Genomic DNA, 17,500 nt, shown 5'->3' on the forward strand with positions numbered 1-17,500 from the left:
AAGACATTTTTGACAGCGACACAGTCCAGCGACTCGACCTTTGCACAAATGAGACGATGAAATGTTTACTGTCAGACAAACCTCACTACCGTGTTTATATCTTATGCAAGCTCAGTCTAATTAAAAGGTAGCTTATAAAACTCAAGTCGAACATGCTCCATCTCTCTGCTGTAATATTTAACTCGTCTGACAAACGGGTCAGAAGTACAGGCGGCACTTGTGAGCTATTTATTCTCTCTTAGATAATGTGTTAGACACATAATGTGACTGTGTTGCCTTTGTCTCTAATAACAGTCATTTCTATTTTCAGTAAATACACACACAAACATCGTGCTGTAATTCACAACTTCGGTTTCCTGTATCTGCTCTTTTAAAAGATGCAGAGGAATAATTAACACCCTGTTGCTCTTTCAGAGCTCAGGAGACTTAATTGAGTTCTTAATTTGTTTTTTTTTTGTGCATTTAATCAACTTTGTCTGATTTGTCTGATGAGATGTTGCTCCAAAAATTCCTTTGAAGACATAGAGACACAAACGAGTGAAGAATAGAGAGCTCAGGGTTGGACTGGTAATCTGGCATCCCGGGCATTTACCCGGTGGGCCGACGCACCTGGGGGCCAACCGGGGGCGGACTGGCCATCGGGAGAACCAAGTGGGCCGGTGGGTCGGCCCCGAAACGGGACGATAAGCTAAAATGAGCCGTTGCATTATGCAGAACGAACCGCAAAACTCCGCCAGTTGGGCCAGTTGCTAGGTAAAATCCCGGGACGATTTCTCTTCCCAGTCCAGCCCTGATAGAGCTATACAATCATTGTTGATAGCATAGGTCCAAACGAAATAATCTGAGATCTCTGAGATGATGTGAGAAGCAAGAGGTGTCTCCATTTGCTCTCTATCTAATCTCATTGCTGTCTAAGAGGAATAATTGAGATATTTAAGAGATCTCATGAGTGATTTATCTTTACTATGGAGTTAAAAAACGAAATTCGCAACCTTAAGTCAATCGTCAGTCTTCACATGGGAACTTTGTCTGATTCATGATGGCATTGTCTGAACGTGCCATCAACTAATAATTGATGTCGGGATTTCGGCAAACATCATTTTCTCTCCTTGTCTGACTGTCTCTAATACATTTAAATGGAGAAATAAGGGTTTACTTTTAAAAGCTTTTCCATGATTCGAATGGTTCTCCCACTAGATTAAGTCATATTTCTCATTGAGATAGCCATTAGGTGGCCGTACTTTAGACGTATCCTTCTGGAAACATTCCTCTAATGTTCCTACGGTCTTTATATGACAGCTGCTGCCATGTTTCCGTCATCTCTCAATGCCGTGTTTGTTACATTGTTTTCAATCGTGCCCTCTTTGTTTTTCGTCCTCTAGTGAAGGGTGTGCACTACAAGGCAGAGTTTGACGATTTCTTCGGGAAGTGTAAACTGGTGGACAGTGAAAGTCACGTTGTCAGCATTGCGGAATACCTCCAGAGGGGTGACACGGCCATTATCTATCCCGAAGCACCCGAAGAGCTTTCCCGCTCCCGCCTCGCCACACCCGAAGCCAACGGACATGAGGAGAACGGTAAGAATGCCACCGTGGCGGGCCGTTGACACAAACAGCTGTTGCTGCCGTCTTATTGGCTGGATGCCGGAGTGTTTACCTTTAGAGCAAGATGCAGCTGTTCTAGTGGTGAAACCAGAGACCCCAAATCCCCCATCCCATCCAAGAGGGGGGAGAGTTGGGAATTACGTTGCATGCCTCTCTTATGAAGAGCGTGTGAAAAATTAGAAGTGCTAGCCACCGGGAGCGATTACAACAGAGAGAAAACAACTGACCCCAAACAACACCAAAGATTTCATTAAACTGTGTTTACTTTTTAAACAAAGCAACATAAAGAACTGCTTTTAAGAAGTTAGGTCTGGTCATGCTTCATGAACCAGATTTTACATTGGATATCAAGTGGCAACCCAACACAGTCTGGAAGCGTAAGTGGTATTTCTAGCAGGAAGACTCTGGATCCTCACGCTTTCATTCAATCAGGCACCTCATCCAATCACAATACAGCCTCTATTATATAAACCTTCACATACTTCTGTTGTTTTCACCGCCCTCAACCCCGTCTCCAGCAGTATAGGTCCCGTCCTGGGCGGGAGTAATCTCTGTTCCCCTGCCGTCATTGCCTCTGACAAGATCTGATGGTTCAAGCAAGCATCTGAGTGCTGAACCGTAGGATGGGGCTTACGCCAAATATTATGAGTTTCTATACATACGTAAAAGAGTCTTTTCTGATAGGATTGCTTTAGGAGTCAATCAAATTTCTTTCATTACGTAAAGCCCTTCAGCAAGTCTCTCATGCATTGGTGTGAGTGTATGTGTGTTTGTAGGGTGGCAGTGCCAACACTGACGATAGCACACAGCAGAGCAGACTGTACAGATACCTCCTCATACCACAGCAGGCACGGCGCCCGATCACTGCCAATGATTCTCTGACCCTTTGGCCTTCTGCTGTTCTCTCTCTCCACAGATCTGCCACCTGGAACTCCAGATGCTTTTGCCCAACTGTTGACATGCCCCTACTGCGACCGCGGCTACAAACGCTTGACTTCCCTAAAGGAACACATCAAATACCGGCACGAGAAGAACGAGGAGAACTTCGCCTGCCCTCTGTGCAGCTACACGTTCGCGTACCGGACTCAGCTGGAGAGACATATGGCCACACACAAACCAGGACGAGAACAGGTGAGTCGCACTTCCTCCCCTCTCTCTCTCTCTCTCTCTCTCGCTCTCTCGCTCAATACCTAATGTGCTATATTCCCTCAGAGAAAAGATATCATTTTGATTGGCAATCATTATTAATTTTTCATGGCATTTTGAAGATGCAGATCTTTTAATGGTTATGGCCTTAATTGAGGTCTAAATGGTTTTTTGATGGCCTCCTCTGATATGATTCTGCGCTCTTATATTCATGATCGAATGACTATGTTAATTTCCAATTTAGAAACTGTATCTGCTCTTTAGCTTTTCTTTTTTATGCTCTCGAAAAATCGATGTCTCCGCCGTGACAGAGTAACACGTCGCCACTTCCATATGTGTAAATAACAAACGTACACCAAACACCCAGCACTTTATCTCTTACCAATCCGACATTAGTCACTCACATTATATGGGTTGTTGTATCAGTATAAGATGCGATCCGCGTGTTTAAAGGTAGAAACTCAATAAACGATGAGTAGATAAGGCAAAAGATAAAGCAGATAAGTGTAAAGACTCTCAGACTCTCAGAACCACTGACAACTTATCGGTGCATCTCCAAGCTTAACATCACAACAGAATCGCTCCTCTAATCATGTGAGATGAGATTCAGTGGCTCTTTTATCTCACAGACTCTACATTCTGACTAGAACAGAATGATTTGATACACGACGAGCTGCCAGCTCCTTCACCTGACGCCACGGGCCGTTCAAAACACAAACAGATGGTCCATTCTGCTCCCCTGACCTCCCTAATCCTCAAATTACTTCCTATTTGTTGGTTTTTGTTTGTGTCTTGAAAGACTTTCCTGCTGAACAATTCCCCACTCCCACTTTTCGGTGTTATGCATTGAAATTTGAAAGCCATTGAAATCAGTCGGTGATTGTTGAAATGTTCTGGGGACGGAAATGGGGGAGATTACAGTTTGGTAGTATGCGATGCATGTGTGCATGAGTATGGTTTACCGTTAAAAGGATAGATTACCCAAAAAATTATGTCATCATTTACTCACCCTTGTCTTTTTCCGTTGAACATTAAAGGAAGCCTCAGTCCCCATTCACTTTCACTGTATGGAAAAGAGATGCAATGAAAGTGAATGGTAGCTGAGGCTAAAGGCTAGGTTAGGCTTTGTTTTTCCACATGCCGTGTACTCTTCTGATGACGAAATCTGCGTTGTGTACTGTGCGCAAGACGTAAAGATGTAAAGACTCGCTGAAACCCAATCATATCGAAACTCTGCCCATCATGCTTGACACAATTAATGCAAAAATTCCTCCCCTCTTACCGCTGCCAGTTGCAATTAAGGCAACAGAGTGACTGTATCATAACAAGGGTGATGGTGGGACTAAAACCTGCATCCATCCTCAGAGAGAAGGTGGGGGGCGTTCAGCAGCTGTTGCTGTTTGTTTATGCGACTCAGCAACATATGAGCGAATGGCGGGGTCCCTCCCCCACCGAGGGTCGCTCGGCTCCCTGCTTGATGTTTGAAGGTTGTCGCTGTTTGAACAATTCTCTCTGTGTCCTGTGCTTTATGCCATCTGTCTCCAGTGGAATGCTGCTCTGTCTCTCTCTCTCTCTCTCGCCCCACCAGTTTTCGGTGTTGATCATGGGCGGCGCTCACATGCCTTTTGTGTTTCACCTCCCACTCTGAATTAATTGTGCTCGTCTGGTGCGCTCTCCGCACTGACTCCCATATTGTTGTTGTTGTTATTGTTATTATATTTTGATTTTCGAGGCTCCCCTTTTGAATTGCAAATGCGAGGGGCACGGCGCTCATGTTTTACCTTTGAACAGCAAATGAAGTGCCTGCCTATGAGCCGCATTCACCCGTTATTAAAGAGACGTTTGAAGACTCTAAACAGGCTACAAATTTGTGTCCAATTATGCAATTTCAGCATTTACCCAAGCCCACCTTTTTGCGTAATGAACTCTTTGCGCAGGTATCTGAAGGGTGTGTTGGTTAAATCTGCCAGATTTATTTTGAATGATTAAACTAAATTACATGAAGTGAATAATTTCTGCCTCCCTAATGAGGAAATACATTGCAAAAATAGAAGCGTGATTTTTGTTCTTTTTTCGCTGCCAAAATTACAAAGGCAGCATCTCTGGCTCTAGACTCAGGAAATGAAAAGGTATGAGATGCTGTTATCACTGCTCAAATGCACCCAACCAAAGCAAGATGACGCTTTATAATGGGAGCCATTTGGCCTGTTGTGAAATTATTCACTGAAATCTTGCCTGTTGTGTAAGATTGTGTGTTTGTGCACGATTTGCTCATGTGAATATATTCTCCTCTGCAGCACCAGATTCTCAACCAGGGATCTGGAAACCGCAAGTTCAAATGCAATGAATGTGGCAAGGCCTTCAAATACAAACACCATCTGAAGGAACACCTGCGAATACACAGTGGTACGTCACATAGGGTTCCTTTTATTGCTAATTACCTTATTTAAAGACTGTAGTTTTAAGAATATTCCTGATTGATACATCAGAAAACAATCATCTTAAATTTTGATTTTTAGTTTTTCCAAGCACATTAATTACATGAAGTGAGTCTACATGCTACAACAGTGTGCATTCTAAGTTTAGAGAGCATCTTCTGTCTTTGATGTGGTTCTTGATGATGGTTTGTATCTTATTGCTGTAGGTGAGAAGCCATATGAATGTCCAAACTGTAAGAAGAGATTCTCTCATTCCGGGTCATACAGTTCACACATAAGCAGTAAGAAATGCATCGGACTTATCGCCATCAACGGCCGGGTGAGGAACAACCAGAAGACTGGTTCCTCTCCAACCTCTGCATCCTCCTCCCCAACAAACACGGCCATATCGCAGCTCCGACACAAGCTGGAGAATGGCAAACCCCTTGGCCTGCAGGACCAGTCCAACCACCTCAACATCAAATCTGAACCACTGGACTTCAACGACTATAAGCAGATGATGGCCTCTCATGGCTATGGAATGGGTGGACCCTTTATGAATGGCGGGATTAGGGGAGGCAGCCCCCTGGGCATCCATAACTCCCAGAGTCCCCTTCAGCACCTGGGCATGGGTATGGATGGGCATATGCTGGGATACCCATCGGTGGGAAACAACCTGAGTGAGGTACAGAAGGTCCTGCAGATCGTGGACCACACAGTCTGCCGGCAAAAGATGGACTGCAAGCCAGAGGACATCTCCAAGTTGAAGGCGTACATGAAGGAGTTGGGTTCCCACATAGAGGAACAGAAGCAAGGGCTTACCTCAGCCAGTGGACCCCAGAACACGCTTCCACTCATCAGTCACAATGGTGCCACCAAGAGCATCATAGACTACACTCTTGAGAAGGTCAATGAAGCCAAAGCTTGCCTTCAGAGCTTAACTATGGACTCTAAACGACAAATGAGCAATATCAAGAAAGAGAAGGCGAATCATATGGTAGATTTAGGTATGGATGAGAAAACGCATGAAAATAATAATCTAATGTTTACACCTTTCTCCTGCCAGTATTGCAAAGAGACCTTCCAAGGCCCCATTCCCCTGCACCAGCACGAGCGTTACCTCTGCAAGATGAACGAGGAAATCAAAGCCGTGCTTCAGCCCTCTCAGAACGCCATGACCAACAAAAGTGGCTTGTTTGCTGAGAAACACAGCCTCTTTCACCCCTCCGTCATCCCTGAGAAGGGCATCAACAGCCCCATGAGTCCCTACAAGGACCACATGTCAGTACTCAAAGCTTATTTCGCCATGAACACGGAGCCCAATTCTGAAGAACTACTGAAAATTTCCATAGCGGTTGGCCTTCCTCAGGAGTTTGTCAAAGAGTGGTTTGAGCAAAGGAAAGTCTTTCAGTACTCCAATTCCAGGACTCCTCCTCTAGACCGAAACCACGTGGAAATGGGCCATCCGGTCTCGGCTCACACGCCTACTAAAGACTCGTTAGGCATTCGTTCTCCGATGTCCCTAGTTAGAGGTTCAGAACGCATCATATCTCCCTCCATCCCTGAGCTTCATAACAACATGAACAATTGCGACACCCCACTCAGGCTCTCCAAAACACCCCAGTTCTCCAACCTTAAGCAACTGGGGGAGAAACTGGACCACTCCAGAAGCAACACTCCATCTCCTCTAAACCTTTCATCTGCTTCCTCCAAAAACTCCCACACTAGCTCTTACACGCCCAACAGCTTCACTTCCGAGGACCTGCAGGCCGAACCGCTCGACCTCTCATTGCCAAAGCTCATGAAGGAGCCAAAGCACATGTTGACTGTGAAGAGCCGACCGAAGATCAGCATCACCACCACCGAGCACAACCACATCACGACACCGCGTGAGCATGTCGATGAGCCACTCAACTTGGCATATCTCTCTAAGAAGGAGTTTGGCAGCCCCAATGCAAACAGAAATCTAGACAAAAGCTTGAGCCCCATGTTCGGTGCAAACCCCTTCGCTGCCAAGCCCCTGTACACCTCCCTGCCACCCCAAAGCGCTTTTCCACCCCCTACATTTATGCCTCCAGTGCAGGCCAGTCTCCCGGGGCTGAGACCCTATCCCAGCCTCGACCAGTTAAGCTTCTTGCCACACATGGCCTACACATACGCAGCAGGGGCGGCCAGCTTCGCTGAGATGCAGCACAGGAGAAAATACCAGCGGAAACCAGGGTTCCAGGTAAATACTGGACTCACTCAAATGTTGAGTTTCTCTGGTGTGTGTGCGCGAGTCGCTTGTCTTCATTGACGTCAACAATTCTAGGGCTGTTCACTAGCTCTTTTAGTGCAGATAGTGATGTTGCCAGCCTCTGAGTGGCTCGATCAGGATAACAAAGCAGGAAATGTCAAAGGGACAGGTGTTTAGAGTGCCCAGGAACATGCACCTATAGCGCTGCTGGTCTCTTTGCCATCTCAGGTGTGAGAGAAATCTGAGACATAGAGAGTCGGTGAGGTTAAGAAACATCTCTTTATTTCGACCCCCCTTTTTCTTTTCTGCTCCTCTTTTCGGTATTTCTACAGAGAGAAAAGCGCAAATGAGTTTGAGCATAAAGATTAATAATGCACACTTCCCATGTTCATTACAGTAGAGCGCTGAGGGCTGTTTAACATCAGGGAAACCATTCTGATAAAAAAGTATTAATAATGTTTCCTATTCTAAGTTATTAAATTAGATTTTAAAAATACAGCTAAGGGCATTTAGCTCAAATTGATAGCGGAACGATAGCGCAGTGCTTTTTAAAAGAGAGTGCGTAGAAGTATTGTCAGTCCGGAGCCGGCTGTCCTTAATGAGGTCACGTCAATGCATTTTGGGCCATTTTGTGCTGCTCTTGATTTAATCATTACCATTTGAAATTAGACGACTGTGGCAATATGCCCCTCTAAGACTCTCTCCTCTTATTATTATTACCTTCTAATGTAATAATATTTTTTCCCCATTAATTTAAGTTTAAGCCTATCGGGGTAATCTCTGCTCAGATAAATACTGTGCTAACACCCTTTCATGTATGAAATTAAACCAAATTTGAATGCAAATATATGGAATAAGGTGTGATTAAGAGGACTCGGAGAGAAAGGCCTCATTTGCAATATCCTGCCTTTAACATGCCTTTTCAGGTCGCAAACATGTTCATGTTTAATTCGTGTGACTTAAAAAAACTGCTCCAGTTTTAGCAGAAAATACGTGTCATATTTACATTTATGTTTAATGTTAATCACTTCAAGTTCTTAATATGAAATGCCATAAAATACATAAATAGATCAAACAAGGATTTACAATTTCTCAATAATTATTTTCACAATAATTTATATATATATATAAGTGTAAACATGTCCGATGCTGTTTTGTTATCAGTTATCTTAAATTCATAAACATATATGTTATTTTAAGGATGTTTAGATATTTTATAGATACAAATACGGAGTAGAAATATGCTTTATTATAGTGCATTAATTTTTACATGTTTATTACAAAACAATATTATTTATTTGAATAACAGTAAATTATATATAACAATAGTATAAACATGTTTTATTAAATTAATGATTATTTAAAATGATTATTATTTCACAAATCTCATCCTATGATGACATTAATATTAATAAGCTAACAGAGTGAACATCGGTTGTCTCTTTGCAGAGCGAGCTGCTGGATGGGCCGACAGATTATCTGAGCAGTCTAGATGATATGGCCGACCCAGAGGCCTGTCTGTCCCGGAAGAAGATTAAGAAAACAGAAAGTGGTATGTACGCGTGTGACCTTTGCGACAAAACATTCCAGAAGAGCAGTTCCCTCCTCAGACACAAATATGAACACACAGGTATATATATATATATACTGTTCTAGACACCATCATTAATAACTGTCTGTCTGACTCCAGCAAATTCACGCTGCTTTTCTTTCTCTCTTTCTCTCTTTCTTTTTCCACTTTAATCATGCTGACTTTTCTTTTTTTCCTTCTTTCTTTAGTAAAAACTAACATGTTTCTCTCCTGTTGACAGTCAGTGAGAGGATTTTAAAACATAACTAATGTGGCCAAACATGACACTGATTTCGCATTTGAACAAACTTAACCCTAGGATTAAATAAGCTCTGGAATAGACGCTCTGGTCAACAAGAGCATGACCTTTGACCTCTGTCACTGGTAGATCTAAGGCAACGTTCACAATACAGATAGTTCTAATTTCATTTCATCCTAAAATATGACGCCATATCGAATTATATTAATTTGCTGATGATGTTGTGATGGCGCATGCGTCAGCTATTTGGTAAATCATCGATTAGGTCTCGCGAACAAACTGTAGAGTATGTAACTAGCACTTGTGGTGTGAATGGAGCTTACATGTGCGGTGAACAGAGCTGATCGGTCACATACTATTCCAGAGACAGTGTGAATTAAATGAGGAGAGTGACTGCACACACACACACACACACACACACACACACACACACACATGCACATACAGTTTCTTTCTCTTGATTGCATCACCGTTCACAGTCTGTGAGGAAGAACATGGGAATGAATCTGACATGAATGTTTCTTTTCCCTCTCTCTCTCTCTCTCTCTCTCTCTCTCTCTCTCGCTCTCCTCCCCTGTGAGAGGGTGAATGTATATTGCAGCGGTGCATGCCTGCGCTTTTGCGGTCAGCTCTCGGCCAGCTGCACGTGTCACTACAGCAGCGTGATCATGAAGTTCAGACACACATTTCAAACCCGCAGACTCCACTCGCCCAGAGTCAGAACTGTTTGTTAACATTAGTAAATGCAGTTGTTATCATGAAATAACAATGAACAATATATTTTTTATATAATGTATTAACTAATGTTAACATATCGTCACCTTCCTAAAATTTTACCAGAGCTGGCCGGCATCATGAGGAGATGATTTAGGCAAAAAAATAATAATTTTTGTCATTTTTCGTATAAAAAATTATTTTAGGAAGGTGACGATATACGACTTTAATTTAAAATATTTGTTAGAATATGTTGAAAGTAACATTTACCAAGATGAATAAATGCTGGAGCAGTGTTGATCATTGTTAGTTCATGTTAATTAAAGTTAACGAATACAACTTTATAGTAAAGTTTTACCTTTAACTGTTAATTAATAAGTGCAATATTTGACCCTGAAATTGATTTTACAATTATACAATTTACAATAAATTTTATTTTTTAATTATTATTTATTTATTAAATGTATTTGAAAAATTTGAACCATATAAAAACATTTATTTGTCATTTTAAATAAATGTAAATACGTAAATATACTTATTTAATTGAAATAGGACTTATAATATATATTATATTATATATATTATATTAATTATATAATATACTTTATATTTAACAATAATGGCTCTTACTGATCAAATCAAATTTTCAGTTTTCAGGACTGGTTTTAGTTTTTCTTATATATATATATATATATATATATTTATATTTATATACACACTAACGGTCAAACGTTTATTGACTGAAATGTTTCTCATGATCTTACAAATCTTTTTGTAAGATTTTAAATCTTTGAAATTAGTTTTGTAGACAAAATTATAATTGTGTCAGCATATTCATTTCTTTCATTAATAAAAACTGGAATAAAATTTTTTTTGGCCTTGGACCAAATAATAAAGAAAGCAGCCAATAATTGCCCAACGTAGATGGGAACTCCTTTAATGCTGTTTAAAAGCATCTCAGGGTGATGCCTCAAGAAGATGCTCAAATATAACATTATTTAGTCAGAATTCCCATAGTTCCATTTCCGACTTTATTATTATTCTAAAATTTGAAAACAAAACTAAAAATAAATTATAATAAATAATGTTTAGGTGTTTCATAACTTCTGACCGGTAGTGTGTGTGTATATATATATATATATATATTCAATTATAATTTAATTTATCTCTTTCTCTGTCTCACTGCCTCCATCTCTCTTTCTCTGTCTCACTCCCTCCATCTCTCTGTCTTACTCCCTCCATCTCTCTTTCTCTGTCTCACTCCCTCCATCTCTCTGTCTTACTCCCTCCATCTCTCTTTCTCTGTCTCACTCCCTCCATCTCTCTGTCTTACTCCCTCCATCTCTCTTTCTCTGTTTCACTCCCTCCATCTCTCTTTCTCTGTTTCACTCCCTCCATCTCTCTGTCTTACTCCCTCCATCTTTCTTTCTCTGTCTCACTCCCTCCATCTCTCTTTCTCTGTTTCACTCCCTCCATCTCTCTTTCTCTGTTTCACTCCCTCCATCTCTCTGTCTTACTCCCTCCATCTTTCTTTCTCTGTCTCACTGCCTCCATCTCTCTTTCTCTGTCTCACTGCCTCCATCTCTCTTTCTCTGTCTCACTCCCTCCATCTCTCTGTCTTGCTCCCTCCATCTCTCTTTCTCTGTTTCACTCCCTCCATCTCTCTTTCTCTGTTTCACTCCCTCCATCTCTCTTTCTCTGTTTCACTCCCTCCATCTCTCTTTCTCTGTCTCACTGCCTCCATCTCTCTTTCTCTGTCTCACTCCCTCCATCTCTCTGTCTTGCTCCCTCCATCTCTCTTTCTCTGTTTCACTCCCTCCATCTCTCTTTCTCTGTTTCACTCCCTCCATCTCTCTGTCTTACTCCCTCCATCTTTCTTTCTCTGTCTCACTCCCTCCATCTCTCTTTCTCTGTCTCACTCCCTCCATCTCTCTGTCTTACTGCCTCCATCTCTCTTTCTCTGTCTCACTCCCTCCATCTCTCTGTCTTACTCCCTCCATTTCTCTTTCTCTGTCTCACTCCCTCCATCTCTCTGTCTCACTCCCTCCATCTCTCTGTCTTACTCCCTCCATCTCTCGTTCTCTGTCTCACTCCCTCCATCTCTCTGTTTCACTCCCTCCATCTCTCTGTCTTACTCCCTCCATCTTTCTTTCTCTGTCTCACTCCCTCCATCTCTCTTTCTCTGTCTCACTCCCTCCATCTCTCTGTCTCACTCCCTCCATCTCTCTTTCTCTGTCTCACTCCCTCCATCTCTCTTTCTCTGTCTCACTTCCTCCATCTCTCTTTCTCTGTCTCACTCCCTCCATCTCTCTGTCTCACTCCCTCCATCTCTCTTTCTCTGTCTCACTCCCTCCATCTCTCTGTCTCACTCCCTCCATCTCTGTCTTACTCCCTCCATCTTTCTTTCTCTGTCTCACTCCCTCCATCTCTCTGTCTCACTCCCTCCATCTCTCTTTCTCTGTCTCACTCCCTCCATATCTCAGTCTCACTCCCTCCATCTCTCTTTCTCTGTCTCACTCCCTCCATATCTCAGTCTCACTCCCTCATCTCTCTTTCTCTGTCTCACTTCCTCCATCTCTCTGTCTCACTCCCTCATCTCTCTTTCTCTGTCTCACTTCCTTCATCTCTCTGTCTCACTCCCTCCATCTCTCTGTCTCTGTCTCACTCCCTCCATCTCTCTTTCTCTGTCTCACTCCCTCCATCTCTCTTTCTCTGTCTCACTCCCTCCCATCTCTCTTTCAATTCAATTCAATTCAATTCTAATGAGCTTTATTGGCATGACTTGTACAGTATTGCCAAAGCATTGGCCATTACATAGGCAATGAACAAATAATCAATAAAATTAATCAGTGAACAAATGCATGAATGCATTTATATATATATAAAAAAAACTTTTGAACCAACATTCAGACCCTAGTTTTGTTTTTTCTTTCTGTCTCACTCCCTCCATCTCTCAGTCTCACTCCCTCCATCTCTCTTTCTCTGTTTCACTCCCTCCATCTCTCTGTCTCTGTCTCACTCCCTCCATCTGTCTTTCTCTGTTTCACTCCCTCCATCTCTCTGTCTCTGTCTCACTCCCTCCATCTCTCTTTCTCTGTCTCACTCCCTCCATCTCTCTTTCTCTGTTTCACTCCCTCCATCTCTCTGTCTCTGTCTCACTCCCTCCATCTCTCAGTCTCACTCCCTCCATCTCTCTTTCTCTGTCTCATTCCCTCCATCTCTCTGTCTCTGTCTCACTCCCTCCATCTCTCAGTCTCACTCCCTCCATCTCTCTTTCTCTGTCTCATTCCCTCCATCTCTCAGTCTCACTCCCTCCATCTCTCTTTCTCTGTCTCATTCCCTCCATCTCTCTGTCTCTGTCTCACTCCCTCCATCTCTCAGTCTCACTCCCTCCATCTCTCTTTCTCTGTCTCACTCCCTCCATCTCTCAGTCTCTGTCTCACTCCCTCCATCTCTCAGTCTCACTCCCTCCATCTCTCTTTCTCTGTCTCATTCCCTCCATCTCTCAGTCTCACTCCCTCCATCTCTCTTTCTCTGTCTCATTCCCTCCATCTCTCTGTCTCTGTCTCACTCCCTCCATCTCTCAGTCTCACTCCCTCCATCTCTCTTTCTCTGTCTCATTCCCTCCATCTCTCTGTCTCAGTCTCACTCCCTCCATCTCTCTTTCTCTGTCTCATTCCCTCCATCTCTCTTTCTCTGTCTCATTCCCTCCATCTCTCTTTCTCTGTCTCACTCCCTCCATCTCTCAGTCTCACTCCCTCCATCTCTCTTTCTCTGTCTCATTCCCTCCATCTCTCTGTCTCAGTCTCACTCCCTCCATCTCTCTTTCTCTGTCTCACTCCCTCCATCTCTCTGTCTCTGTCTCACTCCCTCCATCTCTCAGTCTCACTCCCTCCATCTCTCTTTCTCTGTCTCATTCCCTCCATCTCTCTGTCTCTGTCTCACTCCCTCCATCTCTCAGTCTCACTCCCTCCATCTCTCTGTCTCTGTCTCATTCCCTCCATCTCTCAGTCTCACTCCCTCCATCTCTCTTTCTCTGTCTCACTTCCTCCATCTCTCTATCTCTGTCTCACTCCCTCCATCTCTCTGTCTCACTTCCTCCATCTCTCTGTCTCTGTCTCACTCCCTCCATCTCTCAGTCTCACTCCCTCCATCTCTCTTTCTCTGTCTCATTCCCTCCATCTCTCTGTCTCTGTCTCACTCCCTCCATCTCTCTGTCTGTGTCTCACTCCCTCCATCTCTCAGTCTCACTCCCTCCATCTCTCTGTCTCTGTCTCACTCCCTCCATCTCTCTGTCTGTGTCTCACTCCCTCCATCTCTCAGTCTCACTCCCTCCATCTCTCTGTCTCTGTCTCACTCCCTCCATCTCTCTGTCTCTGTCTCACTCCCTCCATCTCTCAGTCTCACTCCCTCCATCTCTCTTTCTCTGTCTCATTCCCTCCATCTCTCTGTCTCTGTCTCACTCCCTCCATCTCTCTGTCTGTGTCTCACTCCCTCCATCTCTCAGTCTCACTCCCTCCATCTCTCTTTCTCTGTCTCATTCCCTCCATCTCTCTGTCTCTGTCTCACTCCCTCCATCTCTCTTTCTGTGTCTCACTCCCTCCATCTCTCAGTCTCACTCCCTCCATCTCTCTGTCTCTGTCTCACTCCCTCCATCTCTCTGTCTGTGTCTCACTCCCTCCATCTCTCTTTCTCTGTCTCACTTCCTCCATCTCTCTATCTCTGTCTCACTCCCTCCATCTCTCAGTCTCACTTCCTCCATCTCTCTGTCTCACTTCCTCCATCTCTCTGTCTCTGTCTCACTCCCTCCATCTCTCAGTCTCACTCCCTCCATCTCTCTTTCTCTGTCTCATTCCCTCCATCTCTCTGTCTCTGTCTCACTCCCTCCATCTCTCTGTCTCTGTCTCACTTCCTCCATCTCTCAGTCTCACTCCCTCCATCTCTCTTTCTCTGTCTCACTTCCTCCATCTCTCCTTCTCTCTATCTCTTCATTAACTCTTGCAGTGTGTTCCTGTGACGTCAGGTCGTGGCGTGTCACCTCATGCGTAATGCAGCGTGCATCAGAGCGTCTGTCTAGAAAAAAAGAGTTGCGCTGCAGGAAACCGCCGTTCAATTTCACTCTGTTTGTTTGTTCCTGCTCGACAGCTCTGTGTGTTTGTTTGGTTTGCGATGGTTTATTTATGTTGCAGTGTTGTAGCGCTGCGGCCCTGCACTCGCACACCGCTTCACGCTTTAGTTCTGTGGGGGAATGTCACAAAGTAAACACACAAACGCTCACACAGAGCGCAACCGCATCCAGAGAAGGCAAACATCCATAACACTCAATTGTATTTGATTATTTGAGCTTGTTTTCATCTGAACCGTTCAGTTTCCATTATGACTTGATGTTTATTTTGGTTAGTGTGATGTGTTTGTGTGCGTACGTGCGTGTGGAGCGTGTTCACTCACGGCGTGCGTTCTGTCGTTGTGTGTTTCCGCAGGTAAACGGCCACACCAGTGTCAGATCTGCAAGAAGGCGTTCAAACACAAACATCATCTGATCGAACACAGTCGCCTGCATTCCGGAGAGAAACCGTACCAGTGTGACAAATGCGGCAAACGCTTCTCGCATTCCGGCTCGTACTCGCAGCACATGAACCATAGATACTCATACTGCAAGAGAGAGGCGGAGGAGCGGGAAGCGGCCGAGCGGGAGGCACGAGACAAGGGCCATCTGGAGCCGACGGAGCTGCTGCTCAACCGGGCGTACCTGCAGGGCATCTCTCCGCCCGGATACATGGAACACCAGGAGCGAGAGCCCATCCTCCGGGACGGACTGAACGGAAGCATACGAGAGCGCTTTAAGGAGGTCGAGGGAACGTTTGTGAAGATAGGACGCCGAGACGACGAGTTCGAGTTCGAGGAAGAGGAGAGTGAAAACAAAAGTATGGACACGGACGGGGACACCATGAGGGACGAGGAGGAAAACGGGGAGCATTCCATGGATGAGAGTTCCGTGGACGGGAAAACGGAATCCAAATCGGATCGCGAGGACGGCGCGGAGGATGCAGTGTAGCCGACGTCGATGCACGCGATTCCACCGCCCCCCAGGGCCGGGGCGACGTTTTAACGTTACTGTTTATTCAGGGGAAGGGGGACGGGGTGTGTAAGAAGCTGCATTATGCAAACATGAAAAAAGGAAAATAACATAAATGAAATTTTATAAAGTGTACAGTATTAAGGCCTAAAATATGTGTGGTGCTCCCATCCTTAAAATCCAGTGTTCCATAGTATTTATAGCACAAACTAGTAACTTGTACAAAAATTGCACTCTGCTTCTATAATCACTACGAAAAGAATGAAATTATTTGCCAATGTATATTTATACAGTGTTGAACAGCTGCGGGGTGCGTCCGGGTGCAGGGGATGACTATTAAATGTGTGTTTCAACCCTCACCACACAGTTTTAGGCCTCGTCTTCTAACTTATGTGAAGGATCGTAACAGTATTGACTTTGTTTTGAAGATATGGAGTCTTAAAGAGACTGTTTGGGAGAGAATGAAGGTTGTTGCCTTATATGCAAACCTGTTAATCAGCACGTTTCTAAAGTGCCAACTCCGTTCAGTATTAAAGGAATAACACGCTCAGCTCCGTCTCTCTGGTAGTGCAGCAGCTCTTTAGTTTACAATCATGTTTGTGCAATTTTGTTCTCAGTATTACACCAAACGATTTTGCAACGACAGACTTGCATCCTTTTGTTTGTAGGTTTAAACACCATCTTATTTATGTGGCCCATTTTGTATCTCCTGATTTTATTTATTTCATACTGTACAGTACAGTATTATAGTTCTTCAATAAATAGATCTATTTTAGTAAAATGGAACATGGAGTCGTTGAGAGCATTTATTGTGTTTTGAAACATTCATTGTGAAATGCAACTTTTCAATTCATTCGTTTGCTTTGTTCCGTTCTTTCATTTTCCAGTTACTGGAAATTCCAAAATGTGGGAGCTTTTGATACAATATTGTGAAAACACTGTATTTTCAACTGAAAAAAAAACGAAACAAAAAGATCCGCTTTCATGTTTTAAGTGGAATATGGACAGTTGGAATTCAATGTATGATATCATGACTGAACAAAAACCTTTCCTGAAATGTCTTTGTAAGAGTATTATGGAATTTTTCATTTGTAATTTCTCTCGGAAATGACCATGCGCAAATAAAAGTAGCCAAATTAAAGAACCTTTCAAGAATGTGTGTGTGTGTGTGTGTGAATGTAAGTGTGGGTCAGAAATATTCAACAATAACACTTTTATCTGTAATGTAACATTTGATATATTTCATATTATTTGATTCTAATTATAGATCTAATTACAGGTTTAGTGCCTCTGCAGATGCTGTAGTGACCTGTAGCTGTCAGATCTCTGTATTCACCCTCTCAGAGGCACAAACTGCTCAATCTGTACATGTGAATTTATCAAATATATTTAAGATGACTAAAAAGCTTACTACAGAGTTGACTAAAATCAGTGTGAAGAAAACACACAATCATCACGAATCTTGCTGGCCTAAATTA

At 43.4% G+C, this 17,500-nt stretch overlaps 1 protein-coding gene across 2 annotated transcripts in view; it reads left to right on the plus strand.

The window, feature by feature from the left end:
* zeb2b (zinc finger E-box binding homeobox 2b) overlaps positions 1–17,500 on the plus strand; it is a 95,247-nt gene that overhangs the window by 77,614 nt on the left and 133 nt on the right. Inside the window, exons 5-10 of one of the 2 annotated variants that reach the window (XM_052129829.1) lie at positions 1,383–1,577; positions 2,521–2,735; positions 5,048–5,156; positions 5,395–7,394; positions 8,853–9,033; positions 15,427–17,500. The exon at positions 15,427–17,500 is cut by the window's right edge and continues 133 nt beyond it. In XM_052129829.1, coding sequence (XP_051985789.1) covers positions 1,383–1,577; positions 2,521–2,735; positions 5,048–5,156; positions 5,395–7,394; positions 8,853–9,033; positions 15,427–16,001 — 3,275 coding nt within the window. In that variant the 3' untranslated portion in view covers positions 16,002–17,500. The remainder of the gene's footprint in view (positions 1–1,382; positions 1,578–2,520; positions 2,736–5,047; positions 5,157–5,394; positions 7,395–8,852; positions 9,034–15,426) is intronic. The other variant, XM_052129830.1, reaches the window with a different exon arrangement.

Source organism: Xyrauchen texanus, chromosome 7 (assembly GCF_025860055.1).
Source record: "Xyrauchen texanus isolate HMW12.3.18 chromosome 7, RBS_HiC_50CHRs, whole genome shotgun sequence".
Classification (NCBI taxonomy): Eukaryota; Metazoa; Chordata; class Actinopteri; order Cypriniformes; family Catostomidae; genus Xyrauchen; species Xyrauchen texanus.